This window comes from Dendrobates tinctorius, unplaced genomic scaffold, assembly GCF_039654945.1.
Source record: "Dendrobates tinctorius isolate UK_male_01 unplaced genomic scaffold, ASM3965494v1 ptg000214l, whole genome shotgun sequence".
Lineage (NCBI taxonomy): Eukaryota > Metazoa > Chordata > Amphibia > Anura > Dendrobatidae > Dendrobates > Dendrobates tinctorius.
Genome location: NW_027361881.1, coordinates 6,972,925 through 6,994,979, shown reverse-complemented (window position 1 = coordinate 6,994,979; position 22,055 = coordinate 6,972,925). Strand labels below are relative to the sequence as shown.

General features: G+C 46.3%; 1 protein-coding gene across 3 annotated transcripts in view; it reads right to left on the bottom strand.

Annotated features, from left to right (window-relative positions):
• The window catches only part of LOC141058780 (neural-cadherin-like), a 131,730-nt gene that overhangs the window by 75,402 nt on the left and 34,273 nt on the right, over positions 1-22,055 (bottom strand). For all 3 annotated transcript variants that reach the window (XM_073554996.1, XM_073554995.1, XM_073554997.1), the window contains exons 2-3: positions 10,403-10,600; positions 9,923-10,148 (exon numbers count right to left, since the gene is read on the bottom strand). In XM_073554996.1, coding sequence (XP_073411097.1) covers positions 9,923-10,148; positions 10,403-10,529 — 353 coding nt within the window. In that variant the 5' untranslated portion in view covers positions 10,530-10,600. The remainder of the gene's footprint in view (positions 1-9,922; positions 10,149-10,402; positions 10,601-22,055) is intronic.

Genomic DNA, 22,055 nt, shown 5'->3' with positions numbered 1-22,055 from the left:
CCACAGTGAAACAAGTACTGTATCAACATAGGCTGAAAGGCCACTCTGCCAGGAAGAAGCCATTACTCCAAAAGAAGCATAAAAAAGCCAGATTAGATTAATGTTTGCAAATGCACACGGGATCAAATACCCTAATGTTTGGAGACATGTTCTGTGCGCTAATAAAACTAAAACATGGATTTTTGTGAGTACTCACCGTAAAATCCTTTTCTCCGAGACGCTCATTGGGGGACACAGAGACTGTGGGTGTGTGCTACTGCCGTCTGGAGGCTGACACTAGGCATACAAAAAACAAGTTAGCTCCTCCTCCACCGCATACACCCTCGCCCCTATAGCGGGCGGAAACCAGTTTAGTGCAAAAGCAGTAGGAGGACATACAAAAATTAGCCTTAATGCAATAAATCATATGTCTGAAAAAAGGATCACCCTGTCTTAAACAAGAAAATATGTTAAATAATAAGTATGAGCCAACCGGCTATCAGGGTGGGTGCTGTGTCCCCCAATGAGCGTCTCGGAGAAAAGGATTATACGGTGAGTACTCACAAAAATCCATGTTTCTCCTTCATCTCATTGGGGGACACAGAGACTGTGGGACGTCCTAAAGCAGTCCCTGGGTGGGATAACACTCACCGATCCAAGCCGCATGCTTTCCTGTTTAAAGGTGTGCCACTGCTGCTTGGAGAATTTTTCTGCCCAGGCTCGCATCTGACGAAGCCTGAGTATGCACACTGTAATGTTTACAAAAAGTGTGCAGACTGGCCCAGGTTGCTGCCTTGCATACCTGTTCTGCCGAAGCCTGGTGCCGAAGCGCCCACGAGGCGCCCACTGCCCGAGTAGAATGTGCCCTTACTCCAGCTGGAACTGGCGTGCCTCTAATACGGTAAGCCTCCTGAATGGTTAGGCGAATCCATCTGGCTATGGTTGACCGTGAGGCTGCGAGGCCCTTCCTGCGCCCTTCGGGGATCACAAACAATGAATCCGTCTGGCGGAAAGGTGCTGTCCTGACACGTATCTCCTGAGAGCTCTTACCAGATCCAATGTGTGGAGCGCCTTTTCCACCCTGTGAACTGGCGCTGGACAGAAAGAAGGCAGCCCAATGTCCTCATTAATATGGAACGAGGACACCACCTTTGGTAAAAAAGGTGGCGGAGGCCTAAGGACTACCTTGTCCTTAAAAAAGGTCAGGAAAGGGGCTCCACAAGATAACGCTCCCAACTCCGATACTCGCCTAATGGATGTTATGGCTACCAGGAACACAACCTTTCTGGATAGATATGCCAATGAAACATCCTGTAGTGGCTCAAACGGAGCCTCCTGTAGTACCGACAGGACCAGATTAAGATCCCAGGCTCCAATGGTGCTCTGAAGGGAGGTACTAAATGAACGACCCCCTGCAGGAACGTTCTGACCTGCAAATTGGTAGCAATCTTTCGCTGAAACAGGACCGACAGGGCCGATATCTGTCTTCTAAGGGAACTTGGCGCCAAACCTGCGTCTAGGCCAGACTGAAGGAAAGCCAGTATGTTGGGCACAGAGAAGGACAATGGCGGAACCCCGTGTTCCCGACACCACTGGAAGAAAACATTCCAAGTGTTATAATAGATCCTTGCCGAGGCTGGCTTTCGGGCCCTTACCATTGTCGCGACTACCTCGCGCCCAAACCCCGCCTGTGTCAGCACCCAAGATTCAATGGCCACGCCGTCAAACGCAGGGCCCCTGGGACAGTAAATCTGGTCGTTCCGGTAGCCGCCATGGTACGTCTGCGATGAGCTGTACCAGATCCGCGTACCATGCCCGTCGGGGCCAATCCGGGGCCAGCAGAATTGCCGGAACCCCCTCTGTCTTGATCTTCCTGATAACCCTGGGGAGAAGTGGCAGCGGCGGGAACAAGTATGGGAGCCGAAATTGGTTCCAGGGTATCACCAATGCGTCCGCTGCGATTGCTTGCGGATCCTGAGACCGGGCGACAAACACGCCCACTTTGGCGTTCTTCCTGGAGGCCATCAAGTCCACGTCTGGTGTTCCCCAGCGCTGGCAAATCTGCTGGAACACCTCGGGCTGTAGTGACCACTCCCCGGCCGTGATGTCCTGGCGGCTTAGGAAATCCGCTGCCCAATTCTCGACGCCTGGAATGTGAACCGCTGAGATCATCGAGTGGGTCCTCTCGGCCCAGCGGAGCACATGTCCCACCTCGCGCATGGTTGCCCTGCTGCGTGTGCCCCCCTGGTGATTCACGTACGCCACTGCTGTGGCGTTGTCCGACTGAATCCGAATCGGGTATCCTGCTAGCACGTGTTGGAACTGCTGCAAGGCCAACCGTATTGCTCGAATTTCCAACAGATTGATAGGGAGACGAGCTTCCTGAGGCGACCACTGCCCCTGTGCCGTGTGGTGGCGGAAGATTGCTCCCCAACCGGAGAGACTCGCATCGGTCGTGATCACTAACCAATGATCCGGAGGAAAGGGCTTTCCCTGCAGAAGCGACCGATCGCGTGTCCACCATCGAAGGGTCTGTCGGACCTGAGAGGACAACCTGCACGGGTGATCGAGTGAGAACGGGCTCCTGTCCCAAGCCGCTAACAGGGCATGCTGCAGGGGGCGGAGATGAAACTGAGCAAACGGGATTGCTTTCATCGCTGCCACTATCCTGCCCAGGACCCCCATCCCGAATCGGATAGTATGGAGGCCTGGCTGTTGAAGTCTTCGAGCTCCCTGTCGGAGTGCCCGAGCCTTGTCCTGAGGGAGAATTACCAATCCCTGGGAGATATCGAATATCATCCCTAGGAAAACAATCCTCTGGGCCGGCGTGAGGAATGATTTCTTCCTGTTGATCATCCATCCTAGACGAGACAAGGTATCCAGTGTGATGGTGACACTCTCCTCGCACGCTGGACGGGACGGGCCCTTTACCAGAAGGTCGTCCAGGTATGGCAACACCACAATGCCCCGGGAGTGAAGAGTGGCCATGGCGACCGCCATCACCCTCGTGAGTATTCTGGGGGCCGTGGCCAAACCGAAAGGCAGCGCCACAACTGGAAGTGCCGTCCCTCGACCGCAAACCGTAGGAATCTCTGATGCGGGGGAAAAATAGGGATGTGTAAATATGCATCCTGAACATCGATTGAGGCCAGGTATTCTCCCTTCTCCATGGAGGATATAACCGACCGGAGGGACTCCATGCGAAAATGCCTGACCCTGATGAACCTGTTTAGTAGCTTTAGGTCCAGAACCTGCCTTACCGCTCCATCCTTTTTGGGCACTGCGAACAGGTTGGAATAAAACCCTTGGGTTCTTTCGCTCCTTGGCACCGGAACGATGACCCCTTTGTGCTGCAGCACTTCGATGGCCCCCCGTAATGCCTCTGCCCGAGACCTTGACTTGGGAAGCCGGGAGGGAAAAAATCGTGTTGGCGGACTTTTTATAAACTCTATCTTGTACCCGGAAGATATCAGCTCCGTCACCCATGCGTCGCGTGCCACCGCAGCCCATATGTGACAGAACCATTGCAGACGACCGCCAATCCTGCTGTCCTCGGGTACCGCACTTCGAGTCATTTTGTAGAGGGCCTCCTTGATCTGGGCGGACGCCCTCGCATCCTACCCAGCGGGTTGGTCCTGTAGGTGACCTGACGCTCTTTGTCATGGTTATAGCGCGCAGGAGCGGGGGTACTGGCCGTTGCCGTCCACACGGGTGCGCAAAATGCCCGAAAACGAGCCTGAGGCTGGCGAAATGGCGTCCTTGTCTTCTGTTGTGGGAGAAAACTACTTTTACCCCCTGTTGCGTCCGAAATGAGTCTATCCAATTCTTCCCCAAATAGTCGGTTACCCTGAAAGGGCAGGGAAGTCAAGGATTTTTTAGACACCGAATCAGCCCGCCACAGCCTTAACCACAAGGCTCTCCTAATGGCGATTGCGTTTGCTGCTGCAAGTGCTGCGCTATTAGCTGCATCCAAGGATGCATTAATTAGATAGTCACCCGCCATTGCGATCTGACTTGTTATCTCAGCCACCTCTGCTGGCAACTCCCTATCCTGCAGGATCTCATTTAAAGAGTCCGACCAGGACATCATGGCTTTGGCTACCCATGTTGCCGCCAAGGAAGGGAAGAGTGCTGATCCTGATGCTTCGTATACCGAGCGCGCTAATCCCTCTATGAGCCGATTCGTGGGGTCCTTGATGGCCAAACCACTAGGCACTGATAACAGGGATCTTGAGGCCAGGCGGGATACCGGGGGATCCACCACCGGAGACTCTGCCCATTTTTTACAGAGCTCTGGCGCAAATGGATATCTTGATCCTAGCGTCTTCTGTCCTGAAAAACGCTTGTCTGGCCGTTCCCGGTGCCGCTGCACTATATCCTCGAACTCAGGATGAGTGCTGAACACTCTCCGCGGCTTCCGGGCCTTTTTAAAAGACACCTTATGCCCTGCGGTTAGGGTGACCTCATCATCAATACCCAGAGTCTGGTTGACAGCCTCAATGAGACTGTCCACCGTCTCCCGGCACCCTGGGGTGTCCAGGTCCAAGGATTCTTCCACATCCTCTACTGAGCTCCGCTCGCTCCCTGAAAGGGGTGACGGCGAGAGTGATGCCACACTCGCAGATGCTGAAGCACCGGAGGGGCCTGGCGACACAGTATGGGTTCCCTTCCTATGTGCCTGCCTAGAGAGAGTGCGGCCCCTGCAGGCCGGCGGCTCATGTGAGGAGGCAGAACCCTCCCAACCAGGCGAGCCGTCATCTCTACCCCTATCCAGGGCCTGAAGGGTCTCAATTGCCTTTGTTAATGATACCATAGACCGAGAGAGGGATACCGCCCACTCTGGGGGTTCCGGACCCCTGGGCTCTGCTGCGGGGGAGGGCTTCTGGGCGCGTTCGGTGTGTCACAGGTTTCACATAATTTACTGGTCTGCGCTAGTGGGAATCTAACCCCACAGGAAACGCATGCGGCATAGAAGGATGCGTGCGCTTTACCTTTTCCAGACATACTGCTGGAAAAAGGCCAGAAAAATAAATAAATAGATTCTTATATATATATATATATATATATATATATATATATATATATATATATTTTTTTATTTTTTTTTTCCCCTTTTTCAAGGAGGGCGAATGCGGAGGAGAGGGGAGCCCTATATGCCCTAGCGTGGCCTTCAGGCCGGGGTCACACTTACCCCTCTGTAGTCCTTTTCCCGGCTCCTGCCGTGGGAGGCCCCTCCAGCTTTGTTGGTGGCGGTCTCCGGGGACTGCCGCGCTTTGCGGTAAGCTGCGCTTCCTGCGGCCTACCCCGGACTGCCATCGGGGACTCCATTTTATCCGGCGCCCGCCCTGCCAGGAGGGGGGCGGCGCCGGAAGTGACGCCGACGGACGCCGCACTGAGGGCGGGACTTCCGCCCGCGGATCAGGCCGGAGCCGCGGCCTAAATTACGATACGCCCCGCCCCGGATCCTGTAACGCCGATACCGGGGACGGGGGGCGCCGAAGCGACGCCGCCTAAGACGCGGCCGGAGCGCTGCCGCCCACTTCCGCCCGCGGCCTAGGCCGAAGCCGCGGGCTAAATTAATGGCGCTACCCACCTGGGGTCCGCCAGGCTCCAGCGACGTCCTCTCCTCCACCTCCTGTGCAGCCACTGCCCGCTCTGCCCCAGGTATTGGGGGGGGTTTGGGGGGGTTTTGGGGGGGGTGGTCCACCTGACTGCGCCCAGGGCCCTCCGCACCTGCTAGTCTCCTTCTTGGACGGTGCAGGCACCCTAACTCCGTCTGCCCTGTAGGGGCGAGGAGAGGGACCGTCCGCCGCCGTGCAGCACTGCCGTCAAGCGTTGGTGGAGCAGTGGGGGCGCACAGACTAGTCTTGTGCCCGAGTGCAAGCCCATGGTTTCCATACCTAGGGGTGGACAGGGCTAAGTCTGGCATAGTGTCCCACGTCGCGGGAGAGGAGACGTGGAGGGACTCTCGCACGTAGTCGCCCGTTGCTGGTTTGGGGAAATCGGATCCTTTCTATAGGATGCGTTGCCCCTTCTCGTCTTCAAAAAATAACAAACACGAAAAATAGATGTCTGGGGAAAAGTCCCAGAGGTGTCCCTCGGTGCGGGAAAGGATACGCGGAGCGATGCTCAACGCGTGCTCGCCCGTTGATGGTTTGGGGAGATCGGACCCTTTCTATAGGATCCGTCGCCCCTATCTCCTCTTCATAGTGAGAACCGAAAAAGAAACCTAGTCTGGAGAAACCAGACTGCGTGTGCCTCCAAAGACACTAAGCAAAAAACTGGTTTCTGCCCGCTATAGGGGCGAGGGTGTATGCGGTGGAGGAGGAGCTAACTTGTTTTTTGTATGCCTAGTGTCAGCCTCCAGACGGCTGTAGCACACACCCACAGTCTCTGTGTCCCCCAATGAGACGAAGGAGAAATGGAACTTTTTGGGCATAATGACAATTGTTACATTTGTAGGAAAAAGGGAGAAGCTTGGAAGGTTAAGAACACCATCCCCACTGTGAAACACGGTGGAGGCAGCATCATGTTGTGGGGTTGTTTTGCTACACAAAATAGATGAGAAAAGAAGATTATGTGGCAATACTGTACCAACATCTTAAGACATCAGCCAGGAAGTTAAATCTTGGGCGGAAATGGGTCTTCCAAATGGACAATGACCCGAAGCATACTGCCAAAATGGTAACAAAGTGGCTAAAGGATAACAAAGTCAATGTTTTGGAGCGGCCATCACAAAGCCCAGATCTCAATCCTATGGAAAATTTATGGTAAAGTTGAAAAGGCCGGCGCGAGCAAGGCGACCTACAAACCTGGATAGGTTAAACCAGTTTTGTCAAGAGGAATGAGCCCAAATTCCAACCAACTATTGTGAGAAGCTTGTGGAAGGAGATCCCAAACGTCTAACCCAAGTCATTCAGGTTAATGGCAATGGTACCAAATACTAATGAAATGGATGGAAACTTTTCACTTTGCAGTAAGTAATAAAATGACTTACAACATTCTCGCTCTCTCATTATTCTGGCATTTGGCAAATATTAATAACTAGCTAAAGAGCCCGGCGCTGCCCGGGCATAGTAACTAACTGTGGTTAGTTATAGCAAATTATAATTATCCTCCATCCCATAGTCCCGTGCCCATATACCCATCATACATATCCACGATCCCATGGGCCCGTGCCCATATACCCATCATACATATCCTCCATCCCATAGTCGAGTGCCCATATACCCATCACACATCCTCCATCCCATAGTCCCATGCCCATATACCCATCACACATCCTCCATCCCATAGTCCCGTGCCCATATACCCATCATACATATTCGCCATCCCATAGTCGAGTGCCCATATACCCATCACACATCCTTCATCTCATAGTCTCATGCCCATATACCCATCATACATATCCTCCATCGCATAGTCCCGTGCCCATATACCGATCATACATATCCGCCATCCCATATACCCGTCATACATATCTTCCATCCCATAGTCCAGTGCCCATATGCCCATCACACATCCTCCATCCCATAGTCAACCATTATGACATCATAATGAGGGGCGGGGCTTGATACACACTTTTTCCCCATTATGTAGATAGGGGCAAATTGTTTGGTGAATTGGAACGCACGGGGTTAAAATTTTGCCTCACAACATAGCCTAGGACACTCTCGGGGTCCAGACGTGTGACTGTGCCAAATTTTGTGGCTGTAGCTGCGACGGTGCGTATGCCAATCCCAGACATACACACGTACATACACTTGAGCTTTATATATTAGATTATTGTAATCCTAACTGACCTAAAACGTGAAAGGTTTATTCTGATTTCATGTCAGATATTGAGAAAAACCTGCAGATGTGTCTTTATATATAGTGGATGGAAACTTCTGGTTTTAACTGTAATAGGGAGCAGTATTATAGTAGTTATATTCTTGTACATAGGGGGCAGTATTACAGTAGTCGTATTCTTATACATAGGGGCAGTATTATAGTAGTTATATTCTTGTACATAGGGGGCAGTATTACAGTAGTCGTATTCTTATACATAGGGGCAGTATTATAGTAGCTATATTCTTGTACATAGGGGGCAGTATTATAGTAGTTTTATTCTTGTACATAGGGGCAGTATTATAGTAGTTGTATTCTTATACATAGGGGCAGTATTATAGTAGTTATATTCTTGTACATACAGTAGGAGCAGTATTATAGTAGTTATATTCTTGTACATAGGGAGCAGTATTATAGTAGTTATATTCTTGTACATAGGGGGCAGTATTATAGTAGTTATATTCTTGTACATAGGGGCAGTATTATAGTAGTTATATTGTACATAGGGGCAGTATTATAGTAGTTATATAATATTCTTGTACATAGGGGCAGTATTATAGTAGTTATATTCTTGTACATAGGGGCAGTATTATAGTAGTTATAGTCTTGTACATAGGAGCAGTATTATAGTAGTTATATTCTTGTACATAGGGGCAGTATTATAGTAGTTATATTCTTATACATAGGGGCAGTATTATAGTAGTTATATATTTGTACATAGGAGCAGTATTATAGTAGTTATATTCTTGTACATAGGGGGCAGTATTATAGTAGTTTTATTCTTGTACATAGGGAGCAGTATTATAGTAGTTATATTCTTGTACATAGGGGGCAGTATTATAGTGGTTATATTCCTGTACATAGGAGCAGTATTATAGTAGTTATAGTCTTGTACATAGGAGCAGTATTATAGTAGTTATATTCTTATACATAGGGGCAGTATTATAGTAGTTATATATTTGTACATAGGAGCAGTATTATAGTAGTTATATTCTTGTACATAGGGGGCAGTATTATAGTAGTTATATTCTTGTACATAGGGAGCAGTATTATAGTAGTTATATTCTTGTACATAGGGGGCAGTATTATAGTGGTTATATTCCTGTACATAGGAGCAGTATTATAGTAGTTATAGTCTTGTACATAGGAGCAGTATTATAGTAGTTATATATTTGTACATAGGAGCAGTATTATAGTAGTTATATTCTTGTACATAGGGAGCAGTATTACAGCAGTTATATTCTTGTACATAGGGGGCAGTATAATAGTAGTTATATTCCTGTACATAGGGGGAAGTATTATAGTAGTTATATTCTTGTACATAGGGGGCGGTATTATAGTAGTTATATTCTTGTACATAGGGGGCAGTATTATAGTAGTTATATTCTTGTACATAGGGGCAGTATTATAGTAGTTATATTCTTGTACATAGGGGCAGTATTATAGTAGTTATATTCTTGTACATAGGGGCAGTATTATAGTAGTTATATTCTTGCAAACATAGGGGCAGTATTATAGTAGTTATATTCTTGTACATAGGGGCAGTATTATAGTAGTTATATTCTTGTACATAGGGGGCAGTATTATAGTAGTTATATTCTTGTACATAGGGGCAGTATTATAGTAGTTATATTCTTGTACATAGGGGCAGTATTATAGTAGCTATATTTTTGTACATAGGGGCAGTATTATAGTAGTTATATTCTTGTACATAGGGGGCAGTATTATAGTAGTTATATTCTTGTACATAGGGGGCAGTATTATAGTAGTTATATTCTTGTACATAGGGGGCGGTATTATAGTAGTTATATTATTGTACATAGGGGGCAGTATTATAGTAGTTATATCCTTGTACATAAGGGCGGTATTATAGTAGTTATATTCTTGTACATAGGGGCGGTATTATTGTAGTTATATTCTTGTACATAGGGGCAGTATTATAGTAGTGATATTCTTGTACATAGGGGGCAGTATTATAGTAGTTATATTCCTGTACATAGGGGCAGTATTATAGTAGTTATATTCTTGTACATAGGAGCAGTATTATAGTAGTTATATTCTTGTACATAGGGGGCAGTATTATATTACTCATATTGCACTTCCAGTAACTTACACATGTCCTGCAGGTGTGTTTTCTGGTACATAGACTATGTAAGAGACATTTCTAAACTGGGGAGGTCGTTCACCAGCAATCACTGACACCAGAGCTAGTGAGCTTCTCTTTCCATATACATCAGCCGCTTGCACAGTTAGTAGATACTCTACACCTTCCTCCAGGACTTGTCCTGTGGTTTGTATCCAACCATTACTTCTGTCCACTCCAAACCTTGTGTCACCACCTGGATTAAAAGAAACATGTTTATAGATTGCATACAATGTGGGTATAACTAAGACTTTAGAATCCAGAACAAATCGTCCATTTAATGGTTTCTAGCTTTATGTAATTGAAGCTGGCTCAGAGTATAATAACTGAGATTTAATTATTCTAAACAATAACCATGACGTGCTGTTGGATGGGAGTTTATACCAATAGGAGGGGGCCAATGAGCATGCAGAATGTGTATATATCTATAGAAGGATAGTGTCCCTTCACCTTCCACAAGGAAATATTCCACTTCTCCATTGACGTCGTCATCTTCATCAATGGCGTGTAATTTGTACACGTTTGTTCCAGCTGTGGCCAAAGGAGAAACAGTTGCCAAGAAAGGAAATGGCTGCATTGTCCACTGTGGGGATTCATCATTGACGTCTGTGACCGTCAGCTGCAGATTAACAAGATACCAACCTCTTCCTGCAAAACAGAAAATAATCACTGGCAGCAATGAAAAAAAATACTAACGTGATAAGAAAACATGACATGACCTCTGCTTTAGGCGCGAGGCATCGGAGGGTGCCATGCTCCACATGTGGTGGGATTGGCCACCAATTAGAAGACTTTGGAATAAGGTCTTTGAAATTTATTCAAAGGTTTCTGGTGACATAATTCAAAGTAACCCACGGCTGGGCCTACTGTCAACAATCGCAGGCTCCTAAGGTGGGACTCTTAAAGCATTGCATAACGGCCACTCATACTATCATTCCTAGGAAGTGGCGTTCTAAGACAGCCGCAAGTATCTGGAAGGTAGGACTCCTAAAACATTGCATAACGGCCACTCATACTATCATTCCTAGGAAGTGGCGCTCTAAGGCCTCTTTCACACTTCAGTTTTTTACAATCAGTCACAATCCGCCAGTCACAATCTCTCTCTCTCTCTCTCTCTCTCTCTCTCCCTCTCTCCTTCTCCTTCCCAGCCAGCGTTTCCTTTAAATTTCCTCATTTTCAGGATCCGTCTGAAAACGGATCCTGTGCCATCCGTTCACATCAGTTAAAAACGGATCCGCTTGTCTGACTTTTTGGCGGATTTGAACTGATGCAAAAAACTGAAGTGTGAAAGAGGCCTAAGACAGCCGCAAGTATCGGGAAGGTAGGACTCCTAAAACATTGCATAACGGCCACTCATACTATCATTCCTAGGAAGTGGCGTTCTAAGACAGCTGCAAGTATCGGGGATCGGATAGCTGAAATGGATTTTCTATGTAGGATGGAGAGGCTATCCACCGTTACGACCCAGCGTGAGGATACATTTTACAAAACATGTTAGGAATGGATCATGTTTTGCGAATCACCTGGATTCCTAACACAATTAGCGGAGTAGGCTAGAACGGAGAGGCGGTTATCACAAACGGGAGAGATTCAACGCTCCTCATACTTTACCCCTAAGTTCCCTTCTTCCCTCACTTTCTTCCATCCTCTTAATCAGACTCCCCATTTCCTCCTCTCTCTTTTTTCCTTACTTTCTAATACCTATTCTACAATCTTTTCTTCTTTTCATTCTCTTTTGTTTATCGGATGTTTATGATGATAAGGAAAATGATACTCAAGACAGCATTATGGCATCGCTCTGGACAATCAATTAATGGTTTTTGGGTGATTCCGACTCATGTAAGGCGGTTATGCTTTACTTGATTGTCTTGCTGTTTAACTTGACTGTTTTGCTAAATTTTTTTTTGCTTTTCCTCGTCCTTGCATGGATACTTTTTACTTTTTGTATGTTATATATGAAAATATTCAATAAAAACTGTTTAAGAAGAAAACATGACATCACATATAAAGTCCTCATGTTCTTCACCATTTATAGCAGCATAACATTTATATCCTTGCACATAGGGGCAGAATTATACAGTGGGTACGGAAAGTATCTTGAGACAAATTTTTCACTTTGTTTAATTGCAGCCATTTGGTAAATTCAAAAAAGTTCATTTTTTCTCATTATTGTACACTCTGCACCTCATATTGACTGGGAAAAAAAATAGAAATGTAGAAATTTTTACAAATTTCTTAAAAATAAACACAATATCACGTGGTCATAAGTATTCAGATCCTTTGCTCAGTATTGAGTAGAAGCCCCCTTTGAGCTAGTACAGCCATGAGTCGTCTTGGGAATGATGCAACAAGTTTTTCACCCCTGGATTTGGGGATCCTCTGCCTTTCTTCCTTGCAGATCCTCTCCAGTTCCGTCAGGTTGGATGGTGAACGTTGGCAGACAGCCATTTTCATGTTTAGGTCAGGACTCTGGTTGGGCCAGTCAGGAATGGTCACAGAGTTGATCTGAAGCCACTCCTTTATTATTTTAGCTGTATGCTTAGGGTCATTGTCTTGTTGGAAGTTGAACCTTCGGCCAAGTCTGAGGTCCTGAGCACTCTGGAAGAGTTTTTCATCCAGGAAATCTCTGTACTTGGCCGCATTCATGTTTCCTTCAGTTGCAACCAGTTGTCCTATCCCTGCAGCTGAAAAACACCCACATAACATGATGCTGCCACCACCATGTTTCACTGTTGGGATTGTATTGGGCAGGTGATGAGCAGTGCCTGTTTTTTTCCACATATACCACTTAGAATTATCACCAAAAAGTTTTATCGTCGTCTCATCAGACCAGAGAATCTTATTTCTCACAGTCTGGGAGTCTTTCATGTGTTGTTTTTTTTTTTTAGCAAACTTTATGTGGGCTTTCATATGTCTGGCACTGAGGAGATGCTTCCGTCAGGCCAACTCTGCCATAAAGGCCCGGACTGGTGGAGGGCTGCAGTGATAGTTGACTTTGTGGAACTTTCTCCTACCTCCCTACTGTATCTGTGGAGCTCAGCCACAGGGATCTTGGGATTCTTCTTTACCTCTCTCACCAAGGGTCTTCTCCCATAATTCCTCAGTTTGGCTGGACGGCCAGGTCTATGAAGACTTCTGGTGGTCCCAAACTTCTTCTATTTAAGGATTATGGAGACCACTGTGCTCTTAGGACCCTTGAGTACTGCAGACAAACTTTTGTAACCTTGGCGAGATCTGTGCCTTGCCACAATTCTGTCTCTGAGCTCCTTGGCCAGTCCTTTTGACCTCATGATTCTCATTTGGTCTGACATGCACTGTGAGATGTGAGGTCTTATATAGACAGGTGTGCGCCTCTACAAATCAAGTCCTATCAGTTTAATTACACACAGCTGGACTCCAATGAAGGAGTAGAACCATCTCAAGGAGGATCACAAGGAAATGGACAGCATGTGACTTACATATGAGTGTCTGAGGAAAGGGTCTGAATACTTATGACCATATGAGATGTCAGTTTTTCTTTTTTTAATAAATTTGCAAAAATTTCTACATTTGTTTTTTTTCAGTCAAGATGGGGTGCAGAGTGTACATTAATGGGAAAAAATGAACTTTTTTGAATTTACCAAATCGCTGCAATGAAACAGAGTGAAAAATGTAAAGGGGTCTGAATACTTTCTGTACCCACTGTATATTCCAGTACATAAGAGACAGTATTATAGTAGTTATATTCTTGTACATAGGAGCAGTATTATAGTAGTTATATTCTTATACATAGGGGCAGTATTATAGTAGTTATATTCTTGTACATATGGGGCAGTATTATAGTAGTTATATTCTTGTACATAGGGGCAGTATTATAGTAGTTATTTTCTTGTACATAGGGAGCAGTATTATAGTAGTTATATTCTTGTACATAGGGGGCAGTATTATAGCAGTTATATTCTTGTACATAGAGGCAGTATTATAGTGGTTATATTCTTGTACATAGGAGCAGTATTATAGTAGTTATATTCTTGTACATAGGGGGCAGTATTATAGCAGTTATATTCTTGTACATAGGGGCAGTATTATAGTATTTATAGTCTTGTACATAGGAGCAGTATTATAGTAGTTATATTCTTGTACATAGGGGAAGTATTATTGTAGTTATATTCTTATACATAGTGTGGCGTCCGTCTGCGAGTCTGGGCTGCAGTAAGACAGCACCCCGAGCAACCCCGATACCCTTTACCCTATACAAGGATCTGGATTTACAGCAGAGCCCAGGAGGTAGCTGTCTGAATAAGAGCAGCGGACCAGAGCAGGACGGTCGCCAGAAAGGGGTTAAAAAACGGGACCAAAAGCGTAATCAGGAATCCAAGTCTAAACCAGGCGGGCAGCAGAGGTACAAAAACGGCAGACAGTAGCAGAGTCAAATCCAGGCCAAGGTCAGAGTCGTAAACCGGGAGGGAGGCAGAGGTACAAAATCGTCAGGCAGGAGTAGAGTCAGAAATCCAGGCAAAGGTCAGAATCAAAGATAGCAAATAACAAACTAGCACACTGGGGAAACCAAGACTATATCTGGCGGCCTGCAAGACCAGCCCCAGGGTATTTGAGGGATCAGATCATCCCTCACAGGTTCACCGTCCGATGACGTCATTAGGACCGCCCCCAGGACCAGGCCAGATGGTGATGCACCAACCCCTTCATGACCGACAGAGGAGCACAGCCTGCGGCCGCCAGATGCCTGCGGAGGAGCCTCCTCCCTGTTAGCAGTACCCACAGGCGGACCACGGCGCCTCCCAGTGGCCGAGGCAGGAACAGCAGTCCCCGAGTTTGAGCGTGACATGACAATCCGGCGCCTCCCAGAGGCCGAGACCGGAATAACAGAGCTCGGGTCTGACGGCGACGTGCCAGTCTGGTGCCTCCTGGTGGCCGAAGCAGGAACAGCAGTCCCTGCATCCGATGGCGAAGTGACAGTACCCCCCTTCTAAGAGGGGCCTCCGGACCCTCAAAACCAGGTTTGTTAGGGTGAAGGAGGTGAAATTTTCTAATCAAACCTTTGGCGTGGATGTCACTAGCGGAAACCCAGGACCTCTCCTCCTGGCCGTAGCCCTTCCAGTGCACCAGGTACTGCACGGAACCTCTCACTAAGCGGGAGTCAAGAACACCCTGGACTTCATATTCCAAGGTACCCCTGACCAAAACTGGAGGAGGAGGGGACTGGACAGGATGGATTGGGGAGCGGTACAACTTGAGGAGAGATTTGTTTAAAACACTGGGCAATTTAAAAGACTGAGGAAGTTTTAAGCGAAAAGCTACCGGGTTAATCACTTCCATTATTTCATGTGGACCAATGAATCTGGGACCCAGTTTGGCAGACGACACTTTAAGCTTGATATTCTTGGTGGAAAGCCAAACTTTGTCCCCAACTCCCAGGTGTGGTCCTTTGGATCGCCGTCTATTTGCATCCAAAGCTTGTCTAACCTGGGACCCCTTCAAGTTTGTGTTTACTTCCGACCAGATAGTCTTTAACCGATGTATAGATTTTTCTACCCCCGGCAGCTCCGACAAATGAACCAAAGCGTGGGTGCAGTCTGTGATTGCAGTAGAAAGGGGTAGTTTTGATGGACTCCTGGTATTTGTTGTTCAGGGAGAACTCAGCTAACGGCAGATGTTCCACCCTATCGGATTGATGCTCCGATACGTAACAGCGGAGATACTGCTCCAGAGCCTGGTTGGTGCGTTCAGTTTGACCATTGGTCTCAGGGTGATAGGCAGAGGAGAAGGACAATTCAATGCCTATGCATTTACAGAAAGCCCTCCAGAACTTGGAAAAGAACTGGGTACCCCTGTTGGACACAATATTCACCGGAGCGCCGTGCAATCGTATAACATGAACAATGAAGAGCTTACTCAAAGTTTCAGAATTAGGTAAACCAGACAGGGGAACAAGATGACATTACTTACTGAACCTATCCACCACCACCCAGATACACGTCTTCCCTTCTGAGGGCGGCAGGTCAGTAATGAAGTCCATGGAGATGTGGGTCCATGGGCTATCAGCGGTGGGCAAGGACAGGAGCCAGTCGGCAGGGCGATTATGGGGGGACTTGGCGCGGGCACAGATTTCACAAACGAACACATAATCTTTACAATCTTTAACCACTGTCGGCCACCAAAAATTCCTAGTCACCAGTCTGGTGGTATTATTGACACCAGGATGGCCTGCCAGAACAGAGTCGTGCGACTCCTTCAGAACTTGCAGGCGTAACGTGGCCGGAACGAACAATTTTTATGGGGGCGTCATGTCAGGGGCTTGTTCTGGGGACCTACGGATCGCCTCCAGAAGGTCCAAAGGCACAGCCGAAACAACAATCCCATTGGTCAATGTTGGAACTGGTTCAGAGTCCTCGGTTTGTGAGGGGCAAAAACTGCGAGAGAGGAGGGCATCAGCCCTTACGTTTTTAGGTGATTACAAAGTCAAATCTCGAGAAAAACAATGCCCACCTTGCCTGTCTAGAATTCAGTCTTTTGGCTGACTCCAGGTAGGTCAAGTTCTTGTGATCTGTGATCACTGTAATTTTATGTTTAGCACCTTCGAGGAAGTGACGCCATTCCTCGAAGGCCCATTTTATTGCCAACAATTCCCGATTCCCTATATCATAATTCCTTTCCATAGGAGAGAACTTTCGGGAAAAGAAAGCACATGGATGAAGTTGCGTAAGGGATGCTGTGCCTTGTGAAAGCACTGCCCCTACTCCAACCTCAGAGGCATCCACTTCTACCACAAACGGCCATTCCAGGTCAGGCTGGATTAGTACTGGGTTAGCCACAAAACACTCCTTTAAAGTAGAAAGTGCCTGAAGTGCCTCAGGTTTCCAATTAGCCACTTCTGCCCCCTTCCGGGTCAAATTCGTGAGTGGTTTGGCAATCTCTGAGAAAGCCTTAATAAATTTGCGGTTGTAATTGGCAAACCCTAAGAATCGCTGCAGCGCTTTTAGCGATTTGGGTTGTACCCATGCTTTAATGGGTTGGATCTTGGCAGAATTCATGCAGAAACCTTTGCCTGAGACCATGTACCCCAGAAACTGTACCTCCTCAAAAAAAAAAAAAAACACATTTCTCTAGTTTAGCAAATAAAGAATGTTCTCGCAGTCTTTGGAGCACAGAACAGACGTGTTGAGCGTGTGTCACAGGATCAGCAGAGTAAATCAGGATGTCATCCAAATACACCCCACAAATGTCTCTGAAAATATCATTCACAAAATTTTGAAACACGGCAGGTGCGTTGCGGAGTCCGAACGGCATTACGAGGTACTCAAAGTGGCCAAGGGGGGTGTTAAACGCGGTTTTCCACTCATCTCCCTCTCTTATGCGGACTAGATTATATGCCCCCCTGAGGTCACGTTTAGTAAACCAAAGGGCTCCCATAAGCTGATTAAAAATATGAGGGATGAGTGGAAGCGGATACTGGTTCTTTACAGTGATTGTGTTCAATTCCCGGTAATCAATGCAAGGTCTGAGACCTCCATCTTTCTTTTCCACAAAGAAAAACCCAATCCCAACTGGTGGACGGTCTAATAAAGCCTTTTCGTAAACTGCCCGCTATGTAGTCATTCATGGCCTGACGTTCTGGACCAGAGAGATTAAATATTCTCCCCTTTGGGAGACGGGCTTCCGGAATCAAGTCTATAGGGCAATCATATTCTCTGTGAGGGGGTAATTCCTCAGATTCCACTTCAGAAAAGACATCCTCATAGTCCCTGAAAGCATAAGGTATGCAGGGGGTTTTAACATTAACCTGGTTTACTGCTAGCGATATGCAGTTATCCTGACAATGTGGACTCCAGCGCACAATATCACCAAGGTGCCAGTCAATGACAGGATTGTGCTTACGTAACCATGGCATCCTCAAAACAACTGCGGCTGATAAATCATCAATCACAAAAAATGACATATGTTCAGTATGTAATGCCCCCACTGACATTGCAATTCCTGGAGTAACAAATTCCACTCCACCCTGGACAATAGATGTGCCATTGATAGCAGTAGTTTTAATAGGGGCATTAAGCCTCAGTAGCGGTACACCAAGATTCCTGGCAACCAAAGAATCCATGAAATTTCCCTCAGAGCCACTATCCACATAAGCCTTCAAACACAGAGATTTCTTACAAAATGAGAGAGAGACGGGTAACAAAACTTTAGCCGCATTTGCGGGCAATACCTGAGCCCCCGGGCAGGTTTGACCAAAGCTGCCCAGGGGCCGATGTCCCAGGACTGTGGATCTCTGACGTCCGGCATTTTCCCTGAAGTCTCCAGACTGCAGCATGCTTGTGTAGGAGGATGGGAGTGCTCCTCCAGGCTGTGCACTGAAGCAGGTAACAGGTGTTAGGTCAAATAATCAGCTCAGGCAGGAGAAGGGAGAAGAGAGAAAAAAGTTCAGGGACACTGCTTTTATATATGTTGAATATATATATAAAAACGTTTTTTGGGGCCAGATATAATGTGACGTCCGTCTGCGAGTCTGGGCTGCAGTAAGACAGCACCCCGAGCAACCCTGATACCCTTTACCCCTATACAGGGATCTGGATTTACAGCAGAGCCCTGGAGGTAGCTGTCTGAATAAGAGCAGCGGACCAGAGCAGGACGGTCGCCAGAAAGGGGTTAAAAAATGGGACCAAAAGCGTAGTCAGGAATCCAAGTCTAAACCAGGAGGGCAGCAGAGGTACAAAAACGGCAGACAGTAGCAGAGTCAAATCCAGGCCAAGGTCAGAGTCGTAAACCAGGAGGGCGGCAGAGGTACAGAATCGTCAGGCAGGAGCAGAGTCAGAAATCCAGGCAAAGTTCAGAATCAAAGATAGCAAATAACACACTAGCACACTGGGGAAACCAAGACTATATCTGGCGGCCTGCAAGACAGGCCCCAAGGTAATTGAGGGATGAGATCATCCCTCACAGGTTCACGGTCTGATGACGTCATTAGGACCGCCCCCAGGACCAGGCCAGATGGTGATGCACCAACCCCTTCATGACCGACAGAGGAGCGCAGCCTGCGGCCGCCAGATGCCTGCGGAGGAGCCTCCTCCCTGTTAGCAGTACCATCGGGCAGACCACGGCGCCTCCTAGTGGCCGAGGCAGGAACAGCCGTCCCCGAGTTTCAGCGTGACATGTCAATCCGGTGCCTCCCAGAGGCGTAGACCGGAATAGCAGAGCTCGGGTCTGACGGCGACGTGTCAGTCTGGTGCCTCCTGGTGGCCAAAGCAGGAACAGCAGTCCATGTATCCGATGGCGACGTGACACATAGAGGCAGTATTATAGTAGTTATATTCTTGTACATAGGGGGCAGTATTATAGTAGTTATATTCTTGTACATAGGAGCAGTATTATAGTAGTTATATTCTTGTACATAGGGGGCAGTATTATAGTAGTTATATTCTTGTACATAGGAGCAGTATTATAGTAGTTATATTCTTGTACATAGGGGCAGTATTATAGTAGTTATATTCTTGTATATAGAGGGCAGTATTATAATAGTTATATTCTTGTACACAGGGGCAGTATTATAGTAGTTATATTCTTGTATATAGAGGGCAGTATTATAGTATATTCTTGTATACAGGGGCCGTATTATAGTAGTTTTATTCTTCTATATAGGAGCAGTATGATAGTAGTTATATTCTTGTACATAGGGGACAGTATTATAGTAGTTATATTCTTGTACATAGGGGGCAGTATAATAGTTATATTCTTGTACATAGGAGCAGTATTATAGTAGTTATATTCTTCTACATAGGAGCAGTATTACAGTAGTTATATTCTTGTACATAGGAGCAGTATTATAGTAGTTATATTCTTGTACATAGGGGGCAGTATTATAGTAGTTATATTCTTGTACATAGGAGCAGTATTATAGTAGTTATATTCTTGTACATAGGGGGCAGTATTATAGTAATATTATTGTACATAGGGGCAGTTCCCACGCTGCTCACCACTGTCTGCTGTGTCCTGTCAGTGATGTTTAGGCAGCAGGGGGTGCGGTGACTTGCTGTGCTGGCTAAACAGTCACTGACACAGGAAGTGACAGACAGCGATGAGCAGCGATAGACCCCAGACAGGTGAATATCTCAGGTGCTGGGTCCTGAGCAGGAAATGTGAGTATAGCATTTTTTGCAGCAGCATATGGGGGCATAATATATGGAGCATCTTATGGGGGCAGCATATGGGGGGCATAGTCTATGGAGCAGCAAATGAGGGCATAGTCTATGGAGCAGCATATGGGGGCATATTCTGTGCGGCAGCATATGGGGGCATAATCTATGGAGCAGCATATGGGGGCATATCCTATGGGGCAGCATATGAGGGCATATTCTATGGGACAGCATATGGGGGCATAGTCTATGGAGCAGCATATGGGGGCATATTCAGTGCGGCAGCATATGGGGGCATAATCTATGGAGCAGCATATGGGGGCATATTCTATGGAACAGCATATGGGGGCATATTCTATGGAACAGCATATGGGGGCATAATCTATGGAGCATCATATGGGGCATAATCTATGGAGCATTTTATGGGGGCATAATCGATGAATCATCTTATTGGGGCATAATCTATGGAGCATCTTATGAGGGCATAATCTATGGAGCATCATATGGGGCGTAATTTATGGAGCATTTTATGGGGGCATAGTCTACGGAGCATCTTATGAGGCCATAACCTTTATGGAGCATTATATGGGGCATATTATTCTATGGAGCATCTTATGGGGGTATTAATAACCTTTGTGCAGCATTATATGGGGTGTATTTTGTATGGAGCATCTTATGGGGCCCATCATGAACTGTATGGAGCATTATATGGGGCTCCTGATTCAATACAGATATTCAAAAACATTTAACCTACTAATGTCTCAATTAATTTTACATTTATTGGTATCTATTTTTATTTTTGAAATTTACCAGTAGCTGCTGTATTTTCCACCCTAGGCTTATACGCAAGTCAATACGTTTTCCCAGGTTTTTGTGGCAAAATTATGGGGGTCGGCTTATACACGTGTCGGCTTATACACGAGTATATACTGTATATTCTTGTACATAGGAGCAGTATTATGGTAGTTATATTCTTCTACATAGGGGGCAGTATTATTGTAATATTATTGTACATAGGGGCAGTATTACAGTAGTTATATTATTGTATTTAGGAGGCAGTATTATAGTAGTTATATTCCTGTACATAGGGGGCAGTATTATAGTAGTTATATTCTTGTATATAGGAGCAGTATTACAGTAGTTATGCTCTTGTACTATGATGAAAGGATTTGGGGGTCTGATCAGCGCTCAATCTGAATATAATCGATATTGATATTGTGGTGTTTTAGATGCAGTATTTGCGGTCTTGCTGGAAATGATAGAAGTGACATTGGATCTGAAACATCGAGTGACAGCGTTGTATATAAAGCATAGTGAAGCAGACAAGGCTGCGCAGCCCCTGACAAGTGTTAAGCATCCCCCCATGCTCCGCAGATACTCTGCATTATTATGATTAGGGAACAGTGTGTGAGGAGATAGGACATTCCTTGGCATTTTGGGGTCATTTTCTAGAATCCAGAGTTTTTCCTATATTTCTTTCATGCGAGTGTTGTGCAGGAGACTTGGAACAACATAAGTGTGATTGGTTTATCTTAATCCTGCAGGGAAGGATAAAAAGAGGCATTTTCTGATTGACGGTTCAAGGTTACCCTTTGAAAATGTTTTCCCTTTTTCTCTTTTAAAGGGGCCGTTCATTTAAAAAATTGAAGAGAAATATTCTTATCACTACCTTAAAAACACAGGCAGCCAAAGAACACTTGTGACTGAAATTTAAAAATTTTTGGAAAATTATAAAGCAGAAAGACTGGACACTAGTGATGAGCAAACGTGCTCGGATAAGGCAATATAGACGCATGTTCGGGTGCAAACAGAGTGACTCGAAAAATATGTTTGAGTCCCCGCGCCTGCATGTCTTGCGGCTGTTTGATAGCTACAACACATGCAGGGATTGCCTAAGAAACAGAATATAACAAATATAATACTGCCCCCAAGTACAAGAATATAACTACTATAATACTGCCCCTATGTACAAGAAT